General features: G+C 26.9%; 2 protein-coding genes across 3 annotated transcripts; one reads left to right on the top strand and one right to left on the bottom strand.

The window, feature by feature from the left end:
• The first annotated feature begins 7977 nt into the window (after positions 1-7977).
• On the top strand, positions 7978-9744 carry LOC107998477 (uncharacterized). Its single transcript, XM_017057781.2, has 2 exons — positions 7978-8618; positions 8878-9744. Exons 1-2 carry the CDS (start codon positions 8560-8562, stop codon positions 9140-9142), a joined length of 324 nt encoding a protein of 107 aa, XP_016913270.1. The 5' UTR covers positions 7978-8559; the 3' UTR covers positions 9143-9744.
• Positions 9127-13229, bottom strand: LOC107998476 (apoptosis-inducing factor 3). Of its 2 annotated transcripts, none has more exons than XM_017057780.2 (7): positions 12523-13229; positions 11170-11462; positions 10772-11108; positions 10355-10705; positions 10062-10267; positions 9746-9962; positions 9127-9655 (listed from the first exon to the last, which is right to left on the bottom strand). In XM_017057780.2, the coding sequence occupies exons 1-7, from the start codon at positions 12590-12592 to the stop codon at positions 9396-9398; spliced, it is 1734 nt and encodes a 577-aa protein (XP_016913269.1). In that variant the 5' UTR covers positions 12593-13229; the 3' UTR covers positions 9127-9395. The 2 variants fall into 2 exon arrangements, with proteins under 2 accessions (XP_016913269.1, XP_016913268.1); XM_017057779.2 differs by lacking the exon at positions 12523-13229 and adding an exon at positions 11659-12255.
• Between the last annotated feature and the right edge of the window lie 226 nt (positions 13230-13455).

Raw genomic sequence — 13455 nt, 5'->3', positions numbered from 1 at the left:
ACTACGCTTAAGTGAAAAGGAAAGGGAAAAAGAAAAAAGAAATGAAAGAAAGGAAGGAAAAAAAAAAAAACACACACACATTTGTCGATAATTTGATGATTGCGCTGATTCGTCTTTTTTCTCCTCGTCACGTAGATTTATATCGTAGTTAAAAAAAAAAACAAAAAAAAAAAAAAAAAAATTAATAGGAAAATTTTACAGATGAAACGAAAGGGAAAAAAAAAAGAAAAAAAATGTATCTCCTTTACCTTTCTAATAATACTTTTTCCATCGAGAATTTTTAAATAAAGACCAACACTTTATGCAATCACGGTCAACGATTTTTTTTTTTTTTTACATACGCTACATAGACGTAAACGAATATCGTTTTTTAGAACAATTGGCGTTCACGGATATTGCAGATTCGATACCTGGACTTGATTCGGTTCAGTTCCCCGAATCTTCAGTGCATTTTGAACGCTAGCGTGATTTAGAACTTCGCTTCGGATATATTATTTCGAGAATCTCGAATGTTTTCGTTAGGATAAAGAAAACAAAAAAAAAAAAAAGGAAAAAAAAGGGAAAAAAAAGGAAAAAAAATTGTATGGAGCAGAGAGAGAGATATGATCGAGAGAAATTATATTCGATTAAAGTATATTCGCGTAAATACGATTATAATACGTATTCGCGCGTATTGGATCTTTTCTCGGATTTTTTATTACGAATCAACTCGTTAAACTTGTGAAACGATCGATGGCAATCGAATATATTGAATTTATTTGCGTAAAAAATCGAAATCTTTTATAAATTTCGATGAGAGAGGGAGAAAAAAAAAAACAAACAAACAAACAAAATAGGAAACTTAACGTTATCCTTTTGTGCGTTCGTATACCGACACCGTCTCCACACACCAAGTTCAAATACCATTTTTAAAGAAATTCTTCTTACTCTCGAATAATCTTATCCTATTATTAAGAACAATTTAAACTACTTTTTAAACGGCGCATTTGTGCGATAGATTAGCATTTAAGTATACGTATAAGTCGAAGCAATACTAATATGTATGCCATATTTCTTACGTCGAGAGAATTTTTAGATTCGACTTTATGCTCGTTATTATCGAAAGTGCACGAGATCGAAGTTATTCGAACGAAGAGCCAGCTAGGATACTTACTTTAACTAAGAGAATTTTCGAGGTTCCAGTCGCGTCGTTTTTTCGAATATCGGATTGTGCGATCATTTAATTCCGCGAAATCGACGAAAAAAAAAGGAGATTTGAAAAGAAAGCGAAGAAGGAGGACACGATGTTCTAAAATTGTCGATGTTGTTTTTCTTTTTTTTTCTCGTACCAAGAACGGATACATTTTCTTTCAATTTTTCATTTCATTCTTTTCTTCTTCTTCTTCTTCTTCTTCTTCTTCTTCTTCTTCTTCTTCCATTGTTACAATGTATTCGCAACAGGGCATTCGTATCGATACATTACATTAATATTACATACTCGATATAATTTTCAATCGAATCCGAGGAAAATTGATTTCGATGGAATACGCGTCGATTTTTATCCTCCGTTGGATAAAAAAATGATTTGTATAAAAGAGCGATAAGGATAATCGTGTCGTTGTAATATAATTAATTTACGATCGATCGAGAAATTATTTTTATATCGTCGTATACTTTTTACCTCATCACTCTCTCGTTCGCAACTTCGATCGAACGTTTTTAAACGCTTCTCAATCGAATGACTTTTAATAACGGTTCTAGTGTTATGATTTTATCTTTGATTTTCATATAATGCTTCGTGATTCGCAGACACAAATTCGTATTGATATATATATATATATATAATGCGAATATATAAAATCGATCACGAAACGTCAATTTACGCGGCAATTCCTCTTTTATCGTCGTCTCATTTCGATTTAACGCCGATTTTAAATGACGCAGGATGTCTCGAATCGAAGCGAAGTTTTCAAAATCTCTTTCAATCGTCCAATCGCAAAATGACAAGATCACGAAGGTGCTAAACTATAATAAACGGATATTTGCGTTCCCCCCTTGTAATCGTAATTATATTTTGAGTTCACGCTGTGATTAGCTCCGTGTGTATAAATCGATATAATATATATATACATATATATATTAGAAGGTTGTACGCGATCATATCAGAACGAAAATGAAATCGACGGAAGATTCGAGAATATTTTCTTCGAATCGTTCGATTGTTCTCGATTTTTTTTTTTTTTTTTTGGATTAACGGCGGCGGTTAACGAGACACGAGTGATAATCGCGTAAAAAAAAAAAAAGAAAAAAAGAAAAAAAGAAAGGAAAAAACCGCGATCCGCCATTTTCAGATCGCGACGTAACCGTAGCTTATTAAAACTATAGCCAATATAACGCACGTACACGATAGAATTTATTTTTTTGGTCACAGAGTAGAGTTTCTAGATGCGTAAGTATATAAAAATGATACACGTTTAGTGCGCGTCGCGTGCGAACGACGAAAGACGGGATACAGATGTTGTTGTGAGCGAACGAAGGGGAGTAAAGCCGGAAGGGGGGGAATGAAGAAAGAGGAGAGACGTATATCGTGTTATATCGTCGCCTCGAGTCGCGTCACGTTGAGGGGAAACAGAGAATCGAAGAACGAGGGAAAGAAAAGGAAAAGAAACGAAAGAAAAAGCTCGTGTGTCGGGAGTGCTCGAACTGTGCGTGTATGCGTGTATACGTCTATACGTGTGTACGTGTGAACGTGCGTGTATATGTGTTTGTGTGTGCGCTCGCATACGATGTAATCGCAATTGGTCGCGCCACGATAAATTCGAAGCGAAATATACATTATACGACGAGCATAAGCGCGATGATCGCGATTCGAAGAGGAGGGACGCGGAGCGTCGGTGCTAGCCAAGCTTCGCGATCGTTCTTCGATGTAAATGGGAAGAGCGAGGGGCGATCGCGAGTTTAATCGTCGCAACTCGAATTTGAAACAACTTTCGATCGACAGAAGTTCGAAAATTCTAGGCGTCGCTAGCACCAGCTTTGTCTTCGTCTCGCGCGATCCCCTTATTATTATATCGTTGACCTTCAACTTTCTATTATATATATTTCGCGGACACGATCGATGATCCCTTCTACGCGGCTACTATGTTCTTTTAAAAAAAAGAAAAAGAAAAAAAGTTTATAGGCCAAGTTTTTAGAAATTTTTAAAATGAAACGAGCGGAAAAAGAAAAAAGTGGGAGAAAAGTAAAATAAGTCGAGGGACCGCGTGGAACGAGGGGCAAATCCTTCCTTTCCTCTTCTGATAAAAATATATTACGTTATTTACATATTGTATATCCCGACCGAATCGGAACGAATCTAGACTAGAGTTTAGAGAGGATTTTCGGCTGGCTCTCCGTAAGCTTCCTCCGTATTATTTGGTTCAGAAGGATCGGGACTGTTTGTTTACGCCCGCATCGGCGTAGAACGATGTGCTCGCTACTTGTGGCATTAGTAAAAATTAAGATCACGTTTAGGGAATGAAATCGATACACGTGTCGTGCCACGTAGGTGATATATAATATATATATATATACATATATATATATATGTATTATACTGCTGTACTCGCATTTTCATCGTTCGTTTATTCGATCGTTATTTCCCCTACCCAAAAGTTTTTTCTATACGGGATGGGTTAACGAATGAACTCGCTCGCTTAGATTCATCTCCATTTTCAGACACGATATATATATATACACATATATGTCGTTTATGCGAAAGAAAATAAAAAAATATATTTCTAACTATTTACCAATCTTGTTAGCTAATAAAAAGCATATTTATAATATATACGATGGAATATATAAAATTCGTTTTATCGACCCGAGTTTTTTAAAAAAAATCTTCTTTCTTCCACTGTTCGAGAGTTAAAATATAAGCTTAATTCTTCTCTCTTCTGTCACATATCCGGTCGATGCGAACAAATGGCGATAATGGAAGTACAGCAAGTGTTACTTTGCGCTGATATACGTGTACATGTATGTAATGTGATCTTTTGCGAGAGGAGAAGAAAAAACAAAAACCTAACGATCGATACGTAAGGGAGAAAATAAGCGAGGGGAGAAGAGAAAAATTTAGAAAAAAAAAAAAAAGAAGAAAATATGCAAGGATCAAACGTGTATGTACGCGTGCAACAACGTAATTAGTTGCGAATAATGAACAATTAGCCTAAATCATTCCACGAGACGGTTCCTCCTTTATTATGGAGAATAATGACAGATGATACTCGTTGGGACGGCGACGATTAAGAAATAGAAAAAGAAAAAAAAAGAAAAAAAAAAGGAAAAAAAAAAAGAAAAAAGGAAGGAACAAAGGAAAGGGGGAAACAAAGAGGATGATTAGAGGAAAAAGGAAAGAAAAAAAAAGAGGAAAGAAAAAAGTGACGACAAAAAAAATGGGAAACACACATACACATACACACGAAGAACAAAAATGTAATATTAGTAGGGAACCGTAATTTTTCATGCTCGTTTCTCGATCACACTACTCTAATTACCCAGATGTAATTTGTACTGTGTAACTATTACTATTTTTATGAATTTTTGTACATTTTTCTAATTATTTTGTATGATAATCCTTAGCGGAAAGAGTGGCGTGTCTGGCACCCAGTTTCCCCTAATAGAAAATAAAAGTGTTCAAAACGGTTGAAGAAGGGACGGTTATTATTCGAGTAGAAAAGAAGATAAGAAGAAAGAGGAGAGAGAAAAAAAATTGATGCGACACAGACACGCAAAATGTTACGCAATTATATATGTATATGTATAAGCGAGCGCGAGAGAGCGTATTTTGGGGTCGAATAAGGGTGTCGGAAGATAGAGAGAAGATTTCAAAACCCGATTTATATAGAAAAACAAGCGAAAAACCAACCAAGAGGGATTTAATGCGCGTAGATGATTTCAAAGGAAAAGCCACAGTTATTGAATAGCGTAGTCCACCATTTGTCCGTGTAGTTTATCTGCTCGCCTATCTATCTGTCTGTCTGTCTGTCTGTCTGTCTGTCTGTCTATCTGTCTGTCCGCCTATTTGACTGACTGGCTGACCATCCGTTTGTCTGTCTAATCTGTCTGTCTGTCTTTCCGTCTGCTCACCAAATCTGTTTGAAAAATCTGTTTGGCAGCCAGACAGTCAGTCGGTCGGTCGATCAGTCGATCAATCAGTTAGCCAGTCAGTCAGTCAATCAGTTAGTCAGTCTGCCTGTCTGTCATTCTGTCTATATATATATATATATATACAGACCATGTCCGTCTAAATTTATCTGTTTCTCTTTTTTTTTTCTTTCTTTCCTTTTATACGTATTATTATATCACCATTAACGAATATTGAAAGTAAGATACGAAAAATATTTGCAAAAATCATTTATTAATTACATATCGTGATGATGATATCCTATTTTAAATCCTAAATAATATCGAGAATGATAGTGGCAACAGAATGTTTTACAAATGCGAGTATATAATTTAGAAAGAAATAGACAAAGAGGAGAGAATGGTGGGCGGGAGGGGGATGGGGGAGGGAGAGAGAAAGACAGGCAGACGACATTTACGAGAAAAATAAAGGTGATCAAGAAAACCAAAAACCTCGCGTGTAAACGCGTAAATCGAATGTGTGAACCTCCTTCGTAATTTTGAAAACGTGTTTGTTATTAATTATAAGAATATCACCTTTTCTTTTTGTCTTAAATTTGAAATGCTATCAAAATAGATCAATTCTTTCATGGAGTTACGATTTCTTACATTCTTTTTTTCCTCCTTTAATATCCTTCTCCCCTAAATTAATCTTATATTCGTCGTTAATTTAGGGATAATTTTAATTTTTTTCATCGTGATATTGTAAAAATATAAACTAAATTATTATTTTATACTTGAGATTGAGTATCAATGATGATAGAATATTTTAGGAAGAGAATATTTAAGTAAGGAAAAACTGTTACCAAATTTATATTAATTTTAAATTATAATTCAAAAGTTGTTCAGCCGATCTAATTGCGCAATCTAAGTTTCATATCAAAATTTTATATATATATAAAATATATAAAATTTATATATAAAATTTGATACATATATATAGTGTCATCACATTAACGAAAGTATCATACAAAGCCATGATAACGTAAAAGTCATAATTTTTTCTATCACGTGAAAACATGCTTATATGTAAGCATACAAACGAAAGATAGATTAAAAACAATGATGGACTATGGTCTCAACTATTCGGAACGATTCGAAGTCTTATTCGAAGATTATATTAAAATTAAAATCGATTTCGAATATAATTCAAAGTTTAGAATTCTTGAAAGTCTTGATAAATCTTAAAAGTAAAACGTGAAAATTTTAATAATTATAGGAAAGTTTTGAGAGTTTCGATATTTTTCGTATACATAGTAGAGTACTGAAGTGATAAAAAAATAAATTGATAATATAAGTGGATATAAATGTATAGATACTATCTTTCTTATTGTTTCGAATGCTTCATTCTTCAAATTATTTAAATTATTAAAAAATTACTTAAATCAATTAGAAAATTGTCAGAATCAGAATTATCTACAAACACAAACATAACAAACATAAACAAGAAGAGCAAGGAATAGGATAAAAGTAGAATTAGAATTGATCATCAGCGCCAATTCTTGATTGCTAAAAACATTTAAAAATAAGAACAAATAAAAATTGACCATCAGTGCCATCTTTTAGATACTAAAAACATCTCATTAAATCAAGATGAAATAATTAAGAATGGCGTTATCTCTTTTAAAAAAATATTTTCATTAAGTTACGAAATGATCTTCAATTTTTAGTCCACCTTACTATTCTATTTTAAATTAATTCTTTTTCTGTTATTTATTTTTTTATTTATATTTGTTTTATTTAAGAAATAATATTATGTTAATTCCCAAATTTTTATCCTATTTCTATCCTTATGCTATTATTTCTGTATTTGTTCTTTAAAAATATACTCAAGATATATAAAATATACAATCACTTCGACATCTGATTAATTTTATTGATTAAAAATCATTAAGTAGAATCTATTCATTAATTAATTTTTATTTCTATATATTTATGCAGAATGTATGTTATAATTTTTTTTAACAAAAAATTTTGAATAAAATTTATTCAGTTTTTCGATTAAATTGCAATGAAAGAAATTTCAAAAAAATGTTTTTTTTAAATTTATATCGCGATATCTTTATATCTGGAATTATAATAAATATCTAAACTATAATCCAGAATTGTAATCAGTGAAGTAAATTTATATTTGTTATTATTATAACACTGATGATATGCTGTGAGAATTTATTTTTTTAAATATTAATTTTTTCAATTAACACAATTTCAATCGAAATAAAGAAAATTTAATGAATTCAAATTAGAGAATCATAGTGGCCAAGAAATAATTTTATGAACATCCAACATTCTCAAAATTTTATGCTTAAATAATCATTAACATCTCGTTATGAAATAGCATCCATCTTGGAAAGATTAGTTGAAGATTATTTGAAATTATTTGTAATAATGTTTGAAATTTATTGCGAAAAAAATATGTGACATTTCTTTATCAAATTTTAGAAAAAATAAAGTTCAATGATTTATTAATTTATATCAAATTGACTACGATTTTTTTTTAAATTGTTTTCTTAAAAATATTATTTATGATTATTATATATATGATATATTATATATATTATATATTATTATATATTATATATAAAATTATGATTATTATATAAAATTTCTATATACAAAATTAAATAATAAAATTAAAATAATTATTATTATAAATTCAATATAAATCAAATTTAATTTCAGCAATTAAAATCAATTGGAATATATATATATTCATGCATTTTCTATAATCCCGCCAATGAAATCATCATATCATTCACCAATCAAATCATCGTATCTATTTTTTGTTATCACTATAGATAATACATTTTATCTATATAATTATTGATTTCTCTCAATGTCATAATATACATTTTTAAAAATATTTTTTATCTAACATCATATTTTTTATCTAAATCGAAATAAAAAATAACATTTTATTTATAAGAAATAAAAAATAAATTATTTTTAAAATTATTTAAATAATATTTATGTAAATAAAAAATTAATTGTTATTTACAATTAAGATATAGTTTTATTTATTATTTATTATTTATTATTTATTATTTATTAGTTATTATATAAATAAAAATTTATTTATTTCTGGAGTATTTAAAACCTTTGAATTAACTTAAGGTTTAAAGCTGAAATCATTAATTTTTATTCGAAATTGAAAACTATAATTAACTGTTTTATATAATTATAAATTTAATTTAAAAATAATCTTAGTTAATTATCATTTCGCATTACATAATTATTCAATACTAATAAAATAATTTTATTTGAAATTTTAATTAATTAATTTTTTTACTTAATATTATCCAATATGAAGTCATTCGAAAAAGAAATATAACATGTATTTCGTGTGATTGAATTTAAGAAAAATTTGTATATTTAATTTAAAAAATAATAATTAAAAAAAACAAAATTATAATAAAGATGCGTATTACAAATATATTTTTATATAAAGTTCATAATATTCCATATAGATTTCGTGGGTAGGTATAAATATCTATTCTAATAAAATTTTAAGGTTATGTTTTAATTATTCTTTCATTTTTTTGTATCGTGATATTGCAATTGATATAAAAACATAAAATGAAATAGTGGTTCATGATATATTTGTTACTACGTAAAAAATATTATTTAAAAAAATTTATTTCTAATTTCTCATTATAATATTACAAATTAAAATTATGCTTATTTGCATATTTAAATAATGTTATTAATGATACATAAATATTATATCAAATATAGGAAATATGCTAAAATTAAAAAACCCACTTTCAAGAATATAATGGATTTTAAAAATGATCTTGAAAGAGAAGAAGAAAACATGTTAATATTAAGACATCCTTATCTTACTATTGAACAATCACAAGGTCATATGAAAGAAGCTAGAAAACAAAATTATTTGACTCAGTTAAATAAATGGCGACAAGAAAAAAATGAAAAATTTAACAAAAAAATAACTATTTCAGATCGGTTAAATCATTTAAAAGTAGCTAATGCATGGGATTAATTTTTATTTTAAATATATAATTATTCGCTTTAAAATAAAGAATTGTATTAAATAAAGTTTCCATATATACAATATAAATAATATAAAAGCTCAACATATTATGTAGTATTATTTCATTTCTTAAAATTTTTTTTAATAAAACAAATTGTAAAACTAAAAATAGAAAAATATTATGGAATACAATATTAAAGTCTTAGCATAGCAATTTCATTCAATTTTCCACTTGAATAATTTTCTCTTACATATATTTGATTTATGGATTTACAATAATTTCATTTCGAAATCTGATCTGTAAATCCTTTGGTTTGTTTCTTATCCAATTAAATGGATCTCTATTAATCTCTGTTTCTGTCAATGTTTTTTTCTCGTATAGAAAGTTTGCAAAATCTGACACAATAGGATCTGCTGCAACACTACTCATAGCAATAACTTTATTATTTTTAATATAATATGCAAAAAATTCCAATTTCTCTAAAGAACCGTAAATTCTAATTTTCTCTGGTGTTCCATATCCTGTATAATTTAAAATAATTGTAATGTAATTATAATGTAAATATGATATTTTATTTTTTTCTCATTATTAAATATAAAAATATAACGTACCCACATATCTATAACTCTTTCCAAATAATGTTGTCCAAAAAAATGGTACAGCATTTAAAGCAGTAGTTTTACCACATATATTTAATGCTGCTATTTTACCATGATAATGTGCTAATGGATAATGACCTATTGCAGCTGAAATTTCATCAGAGCCAAATAAAGGTGCATAAGCTACATCTCCACCGGCATATACATTTTCTACATTTGTTTTTAAATACTAAAATTATACATATAATTATTTATTATATTATTATTCAATTTATCTCAAAATTAATTAATACTTAAAATATATTCATTAGCGCATATGTTATTTTACCTTATCCACTTTAATGGTTCCATCTGGTAGCATTTCGATAGGAGACTGCTTTATCCATTCAGTATATACTTGTGCTCCAATTCCAATAATTACTATATCAGCAGGAAGAACTTGATCATCATTAAGTACAACTGTACCTACAGCAGTACTGTCATCTTTTTTTGCAACAAATTGTGTAATATCATGTTCAAATATAAATTTAATACCTTAAAAATATAATATTTAAATATTTATTTATCTCAACATTTTAATTGTACAATAATTTAATATTTAAGTATATTTCAATATATTACCTTCATCTTCAAATTGCTGTTTAATTCTATTACCAATATCTGTTCCAAATACTGGTTGTAAAGGAGTTTTACCTCTTCCAATGATAGTAATAGATGCACATTTTTTTGCGCAAAAAGCAGCAGCTTCCATAGCAATAAAACCTAATCCTAATATTATAACATGTTTTTCAAGTGACAATTTTGAATTTATAGTTTGAGCATCTGTATAATTTCTTAATACATGGATATTAGATAAATTAACACCAGGTATTTCAGGAGTTCTGGCCATACTTCCAGTACAAATAAATAAATAATTGTATATTAATTTTTCATTATTATTTAAATGAAGAATGTTATTATTTGTATCTAATCCTAAAATATATTGATATTATAAAATTTGAAATTAAAACAAAATATATTTCACATTAATTTATTTACCTATGGCTTCTATGTCCAATTTAGTTTCAATTTTATGATCTTTGTAAAATGAGCTTGGTCTTAAAATTATTTTTTCAACATCTATATCAAAAGATTTAGATACCTTTACTCTATCATATGGTAGTATATTTTCCTTACAAATCATAGTAATATTTCCTGTAAAATTTTCTTGTCGCAAACTTTCTGCACATGTTGCAGCTGCTGGTCCACCTCCAACTATTATAACAGTATTAGTGTTATTGGGATCTCGTTCACACATATCTTTTATCCTTCTACTGAATTCTAAATCTTTGCGATTTGCTTTCACGCGTACAAAACCAGATGTATCTATATTTACCTAATTCATCAAATTTTATATTTTATTTTATTGCTTATTTCATGTTTATTTATTAAAATACCTGGAAACAAGGTAAAGAATCTAATCCTGGATAGTCTTCTATATCTCCTGTTTTAATATTAAAACATGCACCATGCCATGGACATCTTATTCTTCCATCTCCTAGTGCTCCTGTGTGAAGTAAAGCCCCATAATGTGTACATTTTGTACCAATGGCATGTATTTGTCCTTTTTGTTTAATTAATAAGATTTTCCCTCCATTTTGTCCAAGTGGCAAAAGTTTCATTTCATTTTCTCTAATATCTGTTTCCATGCACACCACATCTTCAATATAGTCATATTTTTCTGGTTTACCTAAATAAATATATTTCATATTTAAAATTATATTTGGAACTTATATTTTGAATGAATTAATTTTTTTTATTAAGTACGCTAATTTTTTTTAACATATTCATATAATTTAGTTAAGAAAAATATTTTAATACATATATATATATATATATATATTAAATTATATTATTAAGATATAAATGAAAAATCATTAACTCACAACTGCAACAACATTGTGCATTATTATATAATTGCCTAATTTCGGCCACATTTTTATTACACACATTACAAGTACGAGTTTTTCTTTCAGTTTGCATTTCGTGTAACCTTTTATTATTTATTTTTAAATGAACATGAAAAATTGCATTATACGCTAATTTCATACATCGTTTCGTAATATATAAACACATATCTTCAAGATGGTTTATTTCGTATTATTTCGTCTTGTTTAAACTTTTATAAAATATTTATTTTATACATAGATTATAACTTTCACATTGATTTCATAGCATAACAAAAAATAATAAAAATCTAAATATAAAAATTTTACACTCGCATATTTAAAAATATTCCGTTGTAAGAATATAATATTTAGGAACGATTTATATTTTCAAAAAATATTCACATATTTTTTTAATTATTTAAAAAAATAAAAAATTATATCATGATTTATCATGATAATATAAGACGGAATAAGATTTGCTTTCATTTGATGTTATAATTGTTTATTGTTAAATATAAAAATTTATCAGTAATACAATCTAATGAAAATAAAAGAAAAAATAATATATATTATTTTTATGTAACGTAGTTATATTACATACATTTATTCAATATGTATATTTTACATATGTATATTGTACATAAAAATTATGATCATTAAAATTTTATATATTTCTTTCATATTCAAAATTTTTAATTAAATATCAATAAAAAATTTTTTTTTATAATATCTTATCTGTTAATATAAAATTTTTATATATAAAAAATATATATATAGAATAATAATATATCAATGAATAGCTATCATATGTAATTATGAATAGATAAGTTTTAAAAAAAAAGAAAGAAATTTAATTCACACCTGTCTTTGTTGATTTGCCTGGTAGAGTATTAGAATTTGGTAGAAGTCCTTTACAATTTTTTCCGCCCATTTTATATTAAATTAATATTATTCACGGATACTAACTATGTATTGTGATATCTATTAATCATCAGATTACTTCGATTTGTACAATTATGTGTACTTATATTGTTAAAGATTATTTCAACTATAACGATTGACCTCGAATTGTATGTGGCAAAATGTTTTCAATAAACTTTCACTTATTCATAGAATAGATTAGAGATTATAAAAAAATATCATTTATTTATTGAAATCACAATTCATTCAAAGAATTATATCGATAAAATTATTTTTTTAATATTATAAATAAAACTTTTTTATTTTTATTATTTATTTATTAATTTTTATATAAACAATATAAAAAATATTTTAAATAAAATATTATTGATATTTAATTATATATTAAATTAGTTCAAAGATTACAAAAATTAATTTTTATTATTTAAAATAAATATATTTGTCAATTTATTCGAATTAAAATTAAATATAATGTATTTTTTATTGTTTCTGATTTTTTTATAAAATAATTATTTATAAATTATATATATTTTCAATATTAATTTAATAACAAGAATATGCAATCAATTTAAAGTCATTCGATGCGTTATTACTAATAGCAACTTGTTGCAATGATTCATACAATTTTTAACTTTTAAGGAAATCGATTTTCGTGCGCATACGATGTTATGTATATATATATATATATATATATATGATATAGCATTAACAAATAAAATAATATAGATTAGAAACATGAACAAGAAATGATGTAAGTTTATTTTGTATCCATCAGCGCTCTCTTACAATTCAGTATGAAATCTCATATTTTTATGAATATTCTTGTTTATAACATTATTAAATTTTATATTGCATATTAATTTTATTTTTATT

This window comes from Apis cerana, linkage group LG7 (assembly GCF_029169275.1).
Source record: "Apis cerana isolate GH-2021 linkage group LG7, AcerK_1.0, whole genome shotgun sequence".
Classification (NCBI taxonomy): domain Eukaryota; kingdom Metazoa; phylum Arthropoda; class Insecta; order Hymenoptera; family Apidae; genus Apis; species Apis cerana.
This window is presented reverse-complemented; position numbering and strand designations above follow the sequence as displayed.

Coding starts and splice junctions, on each gene's coding strand:
- LOC107998477 (XM_017057781.2), top strand. CDS start 8,560: ATGCGTATTACAAATATATTTTTATATAAAGTTCATAATATTCCATAT. Junction 8,619..8,877: donor ATTCCATATAGATTTCGTGG/GTAGGTATAAAT, acceptor TATCAAATATAG/GAAATATGCTAAAATTAAAA.
- LOC107998476 (XM_017057779.2), bottom strand. CDS start 11,848: ATGTGTTTATATATTACGAAACGATGTATGAAATTAGCGTATAATGCA. Junction 11,109..11,169: donor ATTCTTTACCTTGTTTCCAG/GTATTTTAATAA, acceptor TTGATGAATTAG/GTAAATATAGATACATCTGG. Junction 9,656..9,745: donor AAAGAGTTATAGATATGTGG/GTACGTTATATT, acceptor TAAATTATACAG/GATATGGAACACCAGAGAAA.